Below are 17,188 nucleotides of genomic sequence, written 5' to 3' on the forward strand. Positions count from 1 at the left end.
TCTCGTAGTTACGGCAGCTTACAGCTGACAGGACAATCAGGACGGATAACATCAGACTGATTTCCACCACACGATACCGGTCCAGGGAAGCGTCCCCAAGTCCCTTGGACTTCATTAGCAGCCCCGCTGTTGGTAATGCAGAAAGTGAGTTTACAGCTCTGAGTGGACATTATTTGTCACACCAGCATAAATCCCCCAGAACGTTAGGTGATAAATGAGTCTAATAAGCTGCAAATATTCTCCAAACATAATGATTTTGCTTTTCCCAGTGAGCACAAATAGAAATTCAATGAAGTATATAATTTCAGAAGAGGACCCCAATGGGTTTCTCCAACTTACATGGGTAGTACATTTCAACAGAGGACAGTGATGGCAGTATTCATAGAAAAGGAAAATTTCCATCCTAGACATGACCAGATTTATAATCAATTTCCTATCCTCTCCTGTACACAGGACAGTCTTTGTATTCTAGTGCTTTCTAAATATTCCATGTTTAATTCAAAATGGGCATTTTTCCTTTAAACGCAAGCAGATTTTCTAATTATATCAAACGCATTTGCTTTTGCTCAGTGTTAAAATGTTATGGGTACTAAAACTCAAAATCAGGGAGAGAGAAAAACTTAAATTATATGTATGTAAAAGAGTATGAAAATTGATGCAAATGTTTTATGGTCAATCAAAGTGGTAAGATTTGGGATCAGTATATAAACTAGTGAAAAACATCTGAAAATAAAGATTTGATATTTTCTATGTTAGCACTATCTAAATTTAATTGAATAAATGTAAATCTACTAGTGATGGCAGTGCGAATTGAAACCAAGAAATCAGCGAGAAGCAGCTGATCTTGTGGAAGGTGTTTCTTCTGAAAAGGACTTGTTAATGGCACACAACAATAAATACAGGAAGCCGCTTCATGTCCACACCACATACGTCTTATTTCTTGGCTGTTCTGGTGTATCTTCCAGTTCTTGCAGCTAAGCAGGATTTCCTAACACACCTTACAGGAGCACACCTTAGATATCCAGGGATGTGGCTTCATGTCATCTGGAAAAGGAACGTATTCATCTGGCTTAATGATTGTACCGTTTGAGGTAACCGGTAAGATTTTGGTTTTAAAAAAGAAGCGATTTTACAATCTTTTTATAAAGTAAAAATCTCTATAATTTTTGTAAAGGAATGAAAACTTGCAGCACCAACATGCTAGTGTTAAAAAATCCCACAAATCTACCTCCAGAAGACTGCTTACATGATAACTGCTATCCTACAAGAGACAATATGGAACCTGAAACAGCTCAAGGGAATGGATGGAGTTCCTCAAAGCTTTCCTCCTGAACAGCCTTTTCCTTTTTCTTCCTTTTCTCTTTTAAAGGAAAACATCCCAGTGGATCAGCAGAACGATAATTTCTGGTTTAAGTTAATAGACTGTTGATGTTTTCTCTGCAAATACAGTTTTCAAATTATATATATTTTCCTTCAGCAGAAATAATCCTACACTAGCTGTAAAGAGAAGTAATAGGAAGTTATACTAAGGCATTATATTGTAAATCTGTCATGGCTTATTAGAATTCCACAGAAAAGCACTCTCAATCATCAAGTTTTTAGCTTCATGATTTCTTCTTATTTGATGTATGGTCGTATTTACATCCTGAGTTTTAAATATTACTTGCATTAGAAACACTGCTTAAACAGATACACCTCTTAGGAGTACATGAACAGCGACAAAGCAGCACAGAGTATTTTTTTCCCAGTCTAATGGATATCTTGTGAATTTATCTTACTGTCTATCATCTTTCTGTCTATTCTGTGTCACAGACACAGAGATACACATTTTCTTGATGTCCACTATATAGTCTTTTGGTTTTACAGTTTGATTTGCTATTAAAAAAACCCCAAACCAAGACACGAGTCATGACACCAGCAACCCAGCAAGCTGATAGGATGTGACACGACATCTACTGCAGTGAAATTCTTGCAGATTCATCTGTGCCTACGTTGGAAATTCCAGAAATTCTTTCTGGAATAATTCCTAGGCACTAACACTTTGTAGTCAGCAGCCGGGCTGTCAGTACCTGTGATCAGTGGCTGCCCCTACATTCCATTCCCTTCCTGCTTCATGCAGCAGCAGCAACCTCCAGCACTCCCGAATCACTCATTTACTCCTAACTACTTTTCATAATGATGCAAATACAGAAAAAGAATACCTAGAAATTTACTGAATGTTTACTTCCACGTTCTGCCTGTGTACTGATCAACAGCCCCACAGGTGACACGGTGCTGGTTTAAGTACCGTCCTCTCCAGTGGATGGCACTTGGAGCTGGTAAGTGAATATTCAATGGATAATTATAACTTGCCTGATAACAAGACAGTCACAATTTCAGTGCTGTATTTTTAAGCACAATGTGGGTAATAAGAATCTTTTGTTCTTGATACGTTCCCATTTCTACTCGCTGCGGTTCTGTCTCTCGCAGACTGAGATCTTTTCCGTCTCTTTGACAAGGTCTATCTAGGACAAGCAACTATGCAAGACTGTGAAAACTGCTCAGATTTTCACTATTATCTGCCACACACCCAGAACTATATTCTGTCCTGAAAAGTCAAAAAATGAAGAGGGAAAAATTTAATGTACTTGGAATGAAGGGATGGGAGAGCTCATGAGGTGCAGTAGGCACCTGTTGACTCAGGCAGAGACTGTCTGGCTACTGAAGGCCATAAGAATTTAGGGCTCTTCCCATTTATGGGGTTTTCATGCAAAAGATAGAAAACACTCCGTAATTTCCACCTACAGCTTCCAACTCAGTCTCCCATTAGGGAGGCTCCATCTCCCTCTGTTACTCAGTGAAGTCTATTGCCCAACTACTGCAATCTCTGTTAGAGGAAATAAGAGGCAAGGGGCATCTGTACCTACATTGTTTCTTGTGACTTCAGCTCAAATCTTTTCCTTTTTCTCCTAAACGCTATACTTGCAGAACCCTCCTTAGTGGGACTGCACCACGTAGGAAAGCTAAGACCCCTCAGGTTGTGTCAAGTCCTGCTACAATACTCAGATTTTGACTGACAAACTTCAGAGCATTTTCAATCCCCTTAAAACCCACCTCAAGCAACTCCCTTTGGATAAGATGATCTGCTCTCTGGAGGTGTGAATTTTCCACCATTGTTTATACAAGAAAACTTGGGTGAATAGGTCAGACCTACAAGTCTAACTTACACACCCCTGTTCATGCAGTTTCAGCCTCTTTCTCGGTTTCCCTAAATGTGGAAAATTTGTCTCGCAAAATGAAAAACACTGCTGGGAATATTTATTTATATTAAAGAAGCGCTCTAAGGGATAGTGAATTCCTTATGGGGGGTTGATACGATTAAAAATCAAGTTCTACAAAAAGCTGTTGGAATTCTTATCTGATTATTATATTCAAGGCCAGAGCAGAGACAAGTTTGAAAAGCCAAGGCTTTGCATGTCAAACAGAAGTAGTCCTCAGCATGTGGGGAAAATGGCAGTGATAAACCTACTATTAGGCATCTGGGAGAGAAGCCCAGCATCTCCTCTGTGTGGGGGCTAAAATAGACATGAGCCACTATCACAGATAATGGCAGCTTACAGGTACATGAAGGGAGCAACTAAAATCCATTTCACTTAGACAAGGAACTGCAGTCTGATATTTACCTGTGTCCATCACATGTGAAAAGTGTTTACTGTGAATTATCCAAGAGAAAAGTGCAGGTTGAGGGGTTTCATTACCTATCTGAGAGCAGTTCAGATCACGCATTGAACACAAGAAACCACAGGTAAATCTCAGATTGGTGTCTTGGGTAGTCCAATGGATTCCTGCTATTCATCTGAGTATATGCCTTGTTCTACAATTGCTGGAGGCCCACATCCAGAGCAGTGAGACCATGTGCAGACATACAGAAAATGGGAAAGCAAAAGAAGCAGAGTAAGCTTTATGTGATTTTAGAAAATTAAGATCACTTTGAAAATAACTCTCAGTCTAATGTCAAGGTTAGAGACTGCAACTTCCACCATTCGAAAACACAATGCAGAGACACGCCTGTGAACAGCTGCTCTATAGCCTTCCTGATGCTGGTGGAAGTTGTAATAAAGAGTCCTTTCTAGGAAGAGCTGGAATTCCTTGTAGGTGTATGGTCATATTTTCACCTTTTCCTCATCAGAAGAGTTAATAAAATCAACATATCCCTTAACATCTCTTTTGCACATATGACAACATAGTGAGTGAAGCACAAGAGACTTTGCAAAACATGTACATCGACTTTTTAATAAATGAAGTACGTAAGTTTGCCCAGACTTTGAATATGTGTGGGAGAGATTCTAAAGTTACAGTTTTGACCAAACCAAATGCTGACCTCCCAGGCACTCTCAAATTCCAAGATACAATTCAAAGTTAAAGTACCTGAGAAATGCTAGAGAAAATCATAGCCCACTGAATGTCATCTTATTGTTTCAATGTTTGCTACTAAAAGTAAGTGGTAAGTTTTAAGTAAATGTATTTGTGTTACCAAATCTTTCCTTTCAAACAAGCACTTCTGGCAGAAGTGTCTTAATTTCTTATCACAGAATTTCATCCACACAAGGAGCAATAAATAATTCATGTTCCTAGCTCTTTGTTGTGTGTCCCTGAACTGCACAGAGCTGGAAGGCTGACAGCTGTGTCAGGACAAGCACCAAAGATCTGACATGACAAGTGACTAACAAGTTTCTTTCAGTCTATAGTGAAAGAAGACAATGGCATAAAGTGCAAAAACGGAATCCTGAAACAAAATGAAACTGTTTCTTTCTCTTTACCTAAGTGTTTGCTATGAGCTTATTTCCGACCCATAACCTCTGGTCATTTTATAGTACTGCCCAACCCCCTTTACTCCTCACATTCGCCTGGCCATTTACGCCTGTCCACGGATCAATATGAGCAATTCTTGGAGAAATACGATGTCTCCATGACAACCAAGCCACAAATTCTCAGTGGAAAGCAGTGAGACCAGTAGTGAAATCTCCTGAGGTTTTCAGACCTATAAGACAAGATGTCTTAAAATGCAGGAATGGGCAGAAACAAAAGCCAGAGTAATTCATTGTTTATTACTAGTTTAATGATGTCAGATGGACCCAATGAAACTCAGTTTTTAAGTTTAGATGCTTTATCAACATGTATTTTTGCCAGTCAATATTCACCTCCTGACAGGCTTTTATTCTTTCCATTACTTCACAGAGATATGCAGAGTGCAGAACTGGATATTCAAGTTCCCATTTAAACGTGTGCACTTTGCCACGCAGAAATAATTTAAGGCTTAAATTAATGTTATCTTTAGGGGACATTAATTCTCACCCGAATACTTTAGCGTCACCTTGTTTTAATTCTTCCCCACTTCAGGACAGATCAGAACTTAGACAATCCACATTTTTGCCCCTAAGCAAACAGTTTCTGAAGGAGGTGCCATGCACCACAGATTGTGGGTGCAGTAAGGAATTAAACTTGGCTCCTTCCCGAGTAGATTAGCTATTTCTTTCGAAATCTCATGCTGGTTTCTTCTGTACAGCACTGAGCCCAAGCCTATGTGGCTTTAAGATGAATACGGATTTACAATTCATTGGTTTCAATTATTCTAACATATACTGGTGTTCATTTCAGTGGAAAAGATGAAAAGGGAATGTAGTTCAAATCAGGTATATGACAGCAGTTGAACTCCCAAGGAATCTTGGAAGAGTGGAGTGTGCTGAAATATAATCCCCCAGACATGGGTCCTATCTGGGTTCTGAGATGACTTAGGGGACCTGACATGGATTTCAGACTGCACCCTTTGACTGAAAATTAAATCTCAGCAGTGTTCCTTGGGGAAGGATCAGGGGACTGTTGGCAGCTGCCCCCTGTCAGCACAGGCTGCAAGATTTGGAAATCTCTTAACTAAGCTGACAGGCCACAGAGACAATGAATCAAAAATATGATACACGGATCAGCACACAAAGATGCAAGAGGGTACACAGGAACCAGATAAAGCAGGGAAGGAAAATATCAAGTGAAGAAAGATGTTTAACTCTTTCATTAATGAGGACTACACGCAGGTTACGTAGACGGTTGTACGTGGGTAAAGCTCACAGTTTGCTTACAAGATCTTAGTATTTAGTTGCCCAGAATGTTTTTAATCAGCTGTGACTCAATACACTTTATATTTAATTGTTTCCCTTTGGGATTCATTTAATAAATTTCTTAGATGTTCCATAACAAGAAAGATAATGAAACTATATGAAGATAAATCTTTTAGTCACCAAAAAGGATGCACTTTATGGATGTTCCTTGTATTTAGCTGAATCAATGTTAAGAGCCATTAAAATGGAATACTGATTGGGAGCTGATTTAAAGAATCAAGCTATTTAACGCCACCCATTTGCTTTCCTCCAGAGATACAGTGTGTGAATGTCCCCCACTACGTCCAACTGCAGTACGTACAGTCTTTCTAATTTTTCATAATCTCATGCTACCTTCAAAGGGTCAGACGTTGTACATATATTAAGTAAGCAGTGTAGTCCAAAACTAATTATAATGAACTAGTAGTGTCAGCTTTCTTTTTGGTCATAAAGCCTTTATCCTTTCTAAGACCTGAATTCTTGATGAAAGAGGAAAGGATAACAGCTCCACACTGTGACCCCTGGAGGTGACCATTAATTTGACATCACAGCTGCTAAAAAGGAAACAGCATTACAATGTGCTTTTTTTTACAGACCCAAAAGCTGTGTCAGATTTATCACTTGATACTTGGTGATTGTCTTTAAATGCCTCTCACCTGGACTCTCAGACTCTTCCAAGACACATCTGTCAGGCGTATCCTCCACGTCTTGGAAGTTTGCCGAGTTTGAGCTCTTGTCATGCTTCAGCGCACTGACTGGAGCAATAAAGAATAAAATCAGGGGGAGGGAGAACTCTAATCTATTCAGAAACAAACACTTCCTGATTTTCTGCAGAGCATTCAATGCTGAAGACATAATTTGTAAACACAAACAATAGAATGAAATAAAACAGAAACTGGGAGTACTTATACACAACCATAGCACAGTTGAAAAAATCTACAGGCAAGAATTTGTTCAGGGAGAAGTTTGAGGCATTGGCTTAAATGGGAACCCTTTGAACTAAAAAACCATTTTTTTCTTATTGTACCCAAAAATAATAAAATAATTTAGAAACCATAAGAAGTGCTTGTGTCTTTAACCAAAGAAGCCAGTAACCAATATAAAAGATCTATTAGGTGGTTTTGTATTTACTGGAGTCGTTCACCAGGGAGACGAATGGTTTTTGTTTTAAGATGAAAACATGTTGTATATAACAAGCTAGAATATGTAATAAAATTAGTGATAATTCCAAAGTGCAGTAAAAATCAGATTTAGAGATGACCAACTTTGAGTTCTCCTTTAATTAATTGCCAAAACCACTTTCATTTCAGAAAAGGAAAATATCTTCATGGAAACAATTATTTGTCTGTATGTGACTTTTTAATTCACTTGGCTTTTGAACAAATCCCGTGTAAGTTTTCCTGACGAAGAGAGTGATTTCCCTTGTCAATGTCCATTTCCCTCTCTCCTGCTCCGTATCTCCATATGGAGCCACCAATATAGCTTGAAGATGAAGTACAATTATTAGACAATATCTCATAGAATAGCACAGGAAAGACTAGATCTCAATTTTTCAGTCCCATTAAAACTCTTAGCTGGTCCCATTTCTTAGGAAAATAGTGGTGACTAGAAAATACTTAATTTTTTTTTAATATCTAGAAAACTAAGCAAGGTTCCAAACTGCCATGTGGATGGGGATACCAATGGCCATGCACAATCTCAGTGTAGTTTTGTCCTGTTTTCAGAACAAGAAATTTGTTCCCTTAAATTTTTTGATGGATTTACTTTTTAACCAAATGAATATTTGCTGAAGAATTCTTTAAACACCCATTTAGATTTTCCAAAATCAACAAGGCCTCAGGGCATTATTCAGACAGGAAGAGCTAAAAGACACAGATTCCACTTCAGTGCTCTGCACTTTCCATCAGTTTGCAGCTATTGATCCCAGGTCGCCAAAAGGTTCCATCATTCTCGACTCCTGCATCTACAGAGTCCATTTGAAACAATCAGGGCTTCAATACAATTGTGGAATCAGATCCTTGAAAATGCAACATTAAAACATAATAAATAATAAAATCTATGATAGTGACATCATGTCTTTACCTGAAAAAAAAAAAAAAAAAGCCAATAAATTTAGCTTTAAAATTCTGCATTGGATGGCAACCAACCAGTATGTAAAACCCTGCCCAGGTAAAGCAGGAACAGGGGGTAAATCTCTTAAGTTTACAAAAAAAACAGTAGACTTCTATCAACGGTCAACTTATCCACATGAAGGGGAGTTCTAGTTCTTGTCTCTACCAAGGAAGCCTTGACATGATAATCTGCATGAGGTGAGTTGACACTGAAGAACAACTTACAACAAATAACAAATGTTCTTGTTCAAACCTGAAAACGAAATGATATGTTCAGGAAGAAATGTCTTCAAAGATGCCTGTGCTCTTCTCTGATTTTTACAACATTTAAATAATTTTCAAATACACTAACTGAAGGCCACTTCAACAAAGAAAAACTGGAAAATAGAAGTGTGCATATTATATCTTCCAAAAAATTGTTTTGTGCCAAATGTATTGGAACGTTCTTTCTAAAACAGTTCTTCCCATTAAGCAGTCAGCTCCACTGCGCTGAGTGATAGATTGAGTCATTATTGCTGCGTGGATTTAAAAGTCAGAACTACGCTGAAATAGAGCAACAGGAAAATTTCCAACGGAGTATACTGTGATGAAAGGGAGATACGGCTGTACTTCTGCAGAGAAAGAGAAAAATCACAGGAGCTGCCCTCTCTAAAAAACATAGCAGTGAGCAAAAACTTACAATCCGCTTTTCAAAACAGATGGTTTATTTTCAGCCAGTAAAGAACTCTCCCGGTGAATCAAGAGGGGAGAGGTTTCACAGCACCAACCACCAGTCCCAGTTAGGAGCTGGCAGGCTCCTGGTGGAGGTCGGTGCTGTAACTGCTCTTGAATGGGACTAGGACAAGCCTGCTCAAGTGCTCTCCCTCTGCCCCAGGCCATGTCAGCATAAGTCATATAATTTAAACTAACCTGCTCGATTTTACAACAAAGCAGAGTTGAGCAGTGTTTTGGGGAAGGTACCAGGTTCAGCTGAGAAGTAATGTGGAACATAATGAATAAAAGACAGCTAGAAGCAAGTCCATACACCAGTGAGATACATCAGAAGGAAGGTGTGAAATGACCACGAAAGAAACCAAGACAGGCTGGCAAGATCTTTGGACAAAGCAGGAAGATCTCCAGGTGATAAATCCGAGTAGGGATTGCAAAGATTTGGGAGAGGTTGGAGTCACTGAAAGCCAAGACAAACAAAAATGAGAAGAAAAGGTTTCACAGACAAAGCTGATGTGGCTGACAAATTACAAAAATCAGTGATGAAACACACTAATAGCTGATGGCAAGAAGTCATTAGGAACAGTTCAAAGGGAGCGGATGGCATGGATGGAAAGGGTTTTCATGGGACAGGGGAGAGGAGCTCTAGACAACCTGCATAAAAGAGCTGCTGGAGAATGAGGTTCAGCAGGAAAAAGAGAAGGGAGAAAAGGGCTTATTTCAGAAACCCAGGAGGCAGGCTGGGACAGGCTAGGACCAGGTCACTGCCAAGCGAGGGATGTGTATCTCAGCCTTGTCACTTACTCAGATGTACACATGCCTCCCTAGATAAAACTCAGGCAAATAAACTTCACAATACCCTAGCTGATGAAGTTACATAATGAGTGTACGCAGTGAGCAAGAAAGGGACCGAGGCTGAGACCTTCGGAGCTTGCTTTTTAAAAACATCACATGTTATATGCTCAATTTGAAGAGGAAGGTTCCTTAAAAATATCATAAAAGAACAAAGGGAATTGAAAAGTTAAAAATAAGGAAAGAACAGTCTGTCCCAAATAAAGAGTGAAAGTAAAAAATGGCATTATATAATCATGAAAAAGAAAATAAAACAATCTCAATGCTGACACCTACTTTATTGTGTTTTTCCCTTAGGGGAACAGGATTTCATGCTCAAATGTCAACAGGGCAAATATTGTTCTGAATTGCTTATACCTCGGATGCTGGTGGAATTTAAGTTATTTAAACATAAACAGTGTGATCTTTATTCATTCTGAGGATACTCTGTCCTACTTTGTGTTTAAATGGACCTTAAAATTACTTTTGCTTCCATCTGAAAGCTAATTTGTGTAGCCAAAGTGATGTAAATGTCTGGAGTATAAATAATCCCTAAATTTACAAGTCAGAGAAAAAGTTAAGAAACAATTTCTGATATAACTTCGATGATATTTTCTTTCTATTCAGTGCAATTTCAATTATTACATGGACAGTAGAAATTACATTTGTTAGCATGAAAGTAAGGTAAAAGGACAGATCTCATTGAAGCAAATGACCTTGAACTTAGCATATAAGAATGACATAAATCTTCATTGTACAGGATCAATCTTGAGAATTGTGGTAATTTTTCTGATACATCTTAATAAGCTCTTAAGAGTTGTTTACTGAACTTGATACCCTTTCTTCTACATTATTGAAACAGAAAGAAATATTAAAAAAAAAAAGGTATGCGATTTAGAATAGTAAAAGGATGTCATAAGATCTTAGTATTTGATGAAACATTTATGCAAATACTGTCAAAATATTTCAACTTCCAAAAATAAAACTAAATTATTTCCCAAAAGCGATCACAGACTGTCTGGTGATTAGACCAAGAAAGAACGCTCCGTGTGAATGAACTGTTAAAGGACAAGCCACTCGTCGTGAATATACACTAACTGCAAATCAGAGCGACAACTCATCACTATCGTTTCATTCTACATTTTCTGTTTAAACTCTGAAAAGCCTTATTTCACTCTGGAAATATTACCCACTACAGCCTAAATAACCTGCTCTGCATGGCAATGTTCAGAGGGCAGACACACTGGAGAAAGAAGTTTGCATAACACAGGCGAATAAACCAGTTGGTGTTTTCTGATAAGATGCCTTTGCTATCGATAAGGTGGATTAGTAACTCAAAGACAGTCTGTCTGCAGGGAAAACAAAAACTTGTCATTCAAGACAAGCAGATAGGGCAACAAAAATTATTTTTCGATCAAAAATATTAGGTAAGATAGGATATAGGTGATAAATATATTTAAGGTCCAATACAGAACACAAAGCAGCCTGAATCTAAATAAAACTGCATAAAAAAAAGCTGTCATGGGAAACAAAATGATGGGTTTTTTTTTATTTTCATAACTGGATAAAACAACCGTGCTGCAATGCCCCTTCTGGCATGTACCGGAGCTACAGGCACTTACTGTGTTCTGCCTAAGCAGTTGATGGAGAGCTGGGCAAGAGATGTTTTGAGTGCTATTTTAAAAAGCACAGTTCGTAGATATCATGTCCAGCGTAAGGACAGCTGTGCTTGCTGAGAGCACATCTCATCAGTGTAAGAGTCCAACAACCACACTGTAATATTGCACCAGAAATTTCTCCTGCATCCAATCTGAAACTCAGGGAATTCCAAAACTTTTTTTTTTTTTTTTTTAAATTTAATAACTCACAGTAGATTTCTGTTCCACAGATTTCTCCAGTTTTCCCTTAAACATGTAGAATTTCGCATCCTTACATCCTACACCCTAACCCGCCTGACCGCAGCAGCACCTCCTTGGGTGTGTTTGCCCAGGTCCCTATTGGCTTTATGTGAAACTTATTCTTGTGCGAGAAAAGGCACGTGTGCGAGCCCTGCACGATCTCTCCGTGATGCTTCTGATACAACAGTCCTTTGTTTTATCCTCTTTCAACTCCCTCTTTTCCAGGTTGAGAATTCCTATCCTACTTAGCTTTTCCCATGTATTTTGATGCCAATTTAAGCCGATATGATTATTTCCCTAATATTATAAGAAACGCAGGAGATGTTCATCAAACGGCAAGTGGAATACTAGCAGCACTCACCACAACCATCCGGAAAGAGCAAAAGCAGGCCGTGAGGTTCCAGCAGGCAGCACGGTGCCCGCGGGCGGGAGCGCCGGGGCTGGGCCGTGCCCCTGACGGCACCAGCGCGGAGCACCCCGGGATGACTTCACAGGTCTGACAGGCGATATCCCCTCTGCAGAGCCTGCTAGGGCACTGCCCTTTGCTGCCACAGCAGGAACACCGCTGACACATGCTCAGTTTGTGATCCAGATTCCCTTCTGAGAAACCATTACCTTGCTATTTCTTCCCCATCCTGTCTCTTTGCAGAAGATTAATCCTACCCCAGTCTAGATCCTTGCTCTCATCCTTATTGAATTGAACCCTATTTTTTTTTTTTCCAGACCATTTCTCAGGCCATGTAAACCACTAATTCATCTCACTGACAGAAGACATGAGTTGCTGGTCATTTCATAATTTTTAGTGTCATTTAAAAAAACCTGCACTGATGTATGTAGTTGTCATTTAATTGAAATGGCTGGTTGTTATCTTCTGATGATTAAATATCACGCTGGCCCAGTTCTCATTACATTTTAATTTTAAAAAGAGCGATTAAGAAATTAACCTGGAGAAACACATTATTATAAAGTGAATGCTGCAGCATACAGAAGTTGGAACTGTCCTTGAAATAAGCCAGTATGGAACACGCCAAACTGGAAGGCACGGGAAGGTAAATCCGTTGCACTGAACGCCGAAGCGGGACCGAACCTGACGTCGCAGAGCCGGGTTTGCAGCAAAACTAACCCACGCACCGGGGGAAGCCCGAGCTTGCTCTTGCCCTCTGGGAAGTCCCATGCAAACGAACCTCATTCCACTCACTAACTCAACTGCTGCAACTAAAGGACATTTTTCCTTCTGTATGAAATTTCTTTGAAGGTTTTTATATATTTTAAATTTAAAGTCTCCTGAAAGTCCATTTTCCCCCCTTCCCCATATCTATGAGGACAGCATTGCTCCAGACAAGAAAACTGAAATTTTCAGTGATTCTTTTCCCAATATACCCTGAAGTTTTATTCACCCAGAGGGACTTCCCTACTTCTCTCAACTAAAATATAATGCCATGTTACAAATTATGCTCTCAAAGGACATCCCATTTTTGTTTCATTAGTGCAATGAAACATTCACTCAATTTTAAAGCAGTTGTCTTGATCCTAGTTGTGATTTATACCAGAATCCGTCCATGTATTCTGTGTAGTATATATAATAAAACACCTAACTAGTTAAATTTGTCTCAGTGGGTTCTGCTGCAAGAAATAAAATACTTTCCCATAAAATCCCACACAACGTTTACTGCACAGCTCTGAAGCATACACTTCGCTAAAACTTAGGAGGATTTTAAAAAGGAAAATGTAACCTCAAACCGTCTATAATTAATTCTTCAAACATTACACTGCTTTTTCTTCTTGATGTCCTCTCTGACTAGAAAACCCAAATTTATTTTTTCCAATTTCCCTAAATGTGTAGTAGTGAATATTTTAACCAAACATGGTGTAAGACTGAATTATTTGGTCACATTTGATCAAGATTATTTATCCCTCTCTCGTTATTTTTTTTTTCAACCAGTTATTGGGATGTAAAAGAAAAACAATTTTTACAGGAATTTGTAAAGAAGGCCAAATTTCAGTTCTGGTAGTTACTAGATAATTAGTTTATTTTAAAAATTAAAGTATGTAGCATCTTCTCACTTGTCCAATTTTCTAAAAATATATAAGCAGAATTTCCTATTTTCTGCCTATTAGATCCCTAGTGTGGGAAGGTGCATGCTGCAGACAGGACTGCCTGTCAGCGTGTCAGTGGCTTCTCTAAAAACAACCAACAAATAAAGACATATTTTGGATATTTAAAATTGCATTATTGACGGTATTGACACTATTATTTTTGTGACAGTAGACCTATTTGATATTCAAGTCTAAATTAATTAATGAGGGAATTTTTAGAGGATTCTGGTTCAGTCCATTTCTACAGAGGAATTACAGCTGTAGATTGCCTCAATTTGCTTTTAAAACCAAAATGACAGAAAAGTGTGCAGCACGGTTATGACACTGACATAGCCCTGTGCATAATGTGAATGTTATAGCTGGCGTGCTCTTCCCTTCTCTCGATCAAAGCTGTTCAAATAGCTTAATCCATGGGAAAAAAATATACACAGAGTCTCTTTATTAACCTCTTCTGGCCAGATTATTGTTATTCCTTTGCATTATGGCCTTGAAGATGCATTACTGATAGGGAGGTAAAGCCAACTGCAGCACAGCATGACTCTGCTGAATGGCTGCTGTATGAAAGTGGAAGTACTTATTTCCAAGACATTTCTGTGATGCTCCCTACTGTTAAAATGTTATCTGACTTTAAAAGATTTTCAGTTCAATTGTAAGCAATAAGTAAACTCAGGCAGAACAGTAGTGTATACTGAAGAGTTTCACTAGCTGGTCAAACAGGCATTATTCCAAGAAACTAATGTTGTATAGGACTGCTTCCTGGTGGCTGAGACCTCTGATTGGCAAAAGACAGTGGACTTTTCAGTCAGCAAGCTAGTTACCCATGGATGTGGCTCAAGGCTGACACACAGATTGACTGGTTCACACTAATTTACTTCACACAGATTCCATTTATCTCCTAGAAGATCCCCTGGCAGCAGCTTATAATGGCATATCCTAGGATGCCTGCCTGCATGAGTTTTTAAAGCGGCAGAGCTTGATGAATCTAAGTCCAGAAAACAGTTCACAGATTGAGGACTAGGTGCAATCAAAAAACATCAAGTAGCACAGCTGGGACTTGCTAGCTTGCTTGACTGGTTTGAGCAGCTGAGCATTAACTACGCTTGCTTTCCTGCTGGCAGCCCTGTGTCACTAGGACAAATCGGAGCACTACCCGACAGAAGAGAAAGAGAGAAAAAGAAAAAAGAAAAAAGAAAAAAGAAAAAAAGAAAAAAGAAAAAAAAAAAAAGAAAAAAGAAAAAAGAAAAAAGAAAAAGAAAAAGAAAAAGAAAAAGAAAAAGAAAAAGAAAAAGAAAAAGAAAAAGAAAAAGAAAAAGAAAAAAAGAGGAGATTATTACGCTGCATAGATACTATTAATAGATGCAAGAAAAACTCACCAGAACATTTAATCTTTATGCAGCTCCAGGATGATCAAACTAAATAATGCTGTGGTTAGCAAGTTTTGAGGTTAGGAATCTGACAATTTCTTTTGGTCACACTAACACTTCCTAGGAAAAAGACCTGAATAAAACTAAAGCTGTTGCCATTTCTTTCCTATTGAAAATACAAGTATATTCAATCTAGTAATACACGTACCATGAACAATAGTTCCCAATATACTGGGTTTTACGTTATAACAAGGTGAGGTACAGGTCAATGCAATTCCTCGCCTCCATAGAGGATAACAGACTTCAATAGGTGCAAGCTTATAAATTGTATTTTTAAAAGGACTGAAAATACAGGCTTCCACTATAACTCTCCAAATTCAGATAGACAGGGACTATTCTTTAAAGTCCTTCTCAGAGAGGAAGCAAAAATTATTATTATTAGACAATAACATTTGACAGAAAATGTATTGTGAGAAATCCAAAGACATTTAGTACTTAGGAGGTTAAAGACTCAGCTGTAGTGCTAGATGATGAAAAAGTAGGATTAAGGCTTTAGTATGAGTCTTGACATGATCATGTTGTCTGCCTGCTGTCTTAAGCTTCGAAAAACAGCTGGGATCATCTTCTTATAAGCTTCAACTCAAAGATGTTTAAGCAGTTCCCAATCCAATTAAACAGAGGTAAATATAAGGAAGGGCCCTACTGAGCCCAATCATCTTATTTTTTTAATGAAAACCAGCATAATTGCAGGTTACACAACTCCTTAATCTCACTTTAAACCTAACAGACTGCTGCCTTATAGTGCACATGGCAGGCGCAGTTAACCCAAGCATTCAGTATGGGTGTGCTTAATTTTTGATCATTATCCTTTATTATGTTACTTGTAATCCTCAAAGCCTATGATTGTGGCCAGATATTTGGCTAGGATTGTACCTGGATATACAGGGATTCCTCTTCTAAGAGTAATGGATTAATTGGATAGTACTGGATGACTAGTAGATGCTTTGCAGTGAAACTGCTGTGCAGTTTCTAATTCGTGAAGTCAACTTCCTCCTTCTTCTGTCCCCGGCCTTTAAACAAATTGCCTTTTGGAACATGAGCAGTACCGATGTAGTAACCCATCTATTTTCACCACTAACATGACAGCACAATAGGAATAACACTGCCCTGCGGGCTGCTTACTAAAATCCTCGTCATAAAAATTAATAGAAGATACGGAAATCCCGTTTTTCGGGTGGAATTGCATGTTCAGTTTAAAAGTGGCTATCTCACATACATGACACAATCGTAGCGTTATTACTTCAAGGCTTAGAGCATTAGGCCACTTACTCTCCACGGAGTCAAAAGATTTTTGAGGTGCATACGTGACTGCAGTGTGCCAAGGTGTGTATTTTTTAAATGGTTCCGGTTAATACCATAAAAGCAAAAATCCACATATGTAATCCTTCTACTTTGTCCTATAAATATGCACAAGGACATTCTCCATGGATGTAAAAGCAAAATCTCATCAGGGACTATTTCAAACACAGGCTCCTGATGCCTGTAAGAGCAAGAAGGAAATGTAAATGATCAGGAGTGGGCTGTTTGCAGTAGCCGTGTTACATTATGCATGATTCCTGGCTACACAGGGTTTAATTAACGATTTCCACTTACGTGGTTAAGATTTGCAGTGAACTGGTGCTTAGAGCGGCAAACTAGCATCTGACAAATTTATGTAATTTTGTGGTTTTTCCAAAACACCAGCTACTAGGAGTTGCTGTCCCCTTTTTGGGAGCTGGAGATCTCTTTTGTATAGCTGGACAATGATTCTGGGCTGAGTTACAGAAGTATGAATCTAGATTAAGGCAGCTACTCCCCTCATGCAACTGAGAACAAAATCTGGACTCTGCTGTTCTGTGAATTAATAAGCAATATTTGTTGGTGTGTGTATCAGAAACGTGCGTTGCTGAACGGACAGATGACACGTAACTCTATGGGTAATGAGCGTGGGCCATGTTTCAGTTCGCATGAAACACAGAGGTTTGGGAAACAGACTCTGCCCTTTAAGC

General features: G+C 38.7%; 1 protein-coding gene across 1 annotated transcript in view; it reads right to left on the reverse strand.

The window, feature by feature from the left end:
• Positions 1 to 953: 953 nt before the first annotated feature.
• Positions 954 to 17,188, reverse strand: part of WDR72 (WD repeat domain 72) — a 100,922-nt gene continuing 84,687 nt past the window's right edge. The window contains exons 18-19 of the mRNA XM_026856205.1: positions 6,788 to 6,886; positions 954 to 1,044 (exon numbers count right to left, since the gene is read on the reverse strand). Of these exons, the coding sequence (XP_026712006.1) occupies positions 989 to 1,044; positions 6,788 to 6,886 (155 nt within the window). The 3' untranslated portion in view covers positions 954 to 988. The remainder of the gene's footprint in view (positions 1,045 to 6,787; positions 6,887 to 17,188) is intronic.

Source organism: Athene cunicularia (genome assembly GCF_003259725.1).
Source record: "Athene cunicularia isolate RWA chromosome 10 unlocalized genomic scaffold, athCun1 chr10_part1, whole genome shotgun sequence".
NCBI lineage: Eukaryota > Metazoa > Chordata > Aves > Strigiformes > Strigidae > Athene > Athene cunicularia.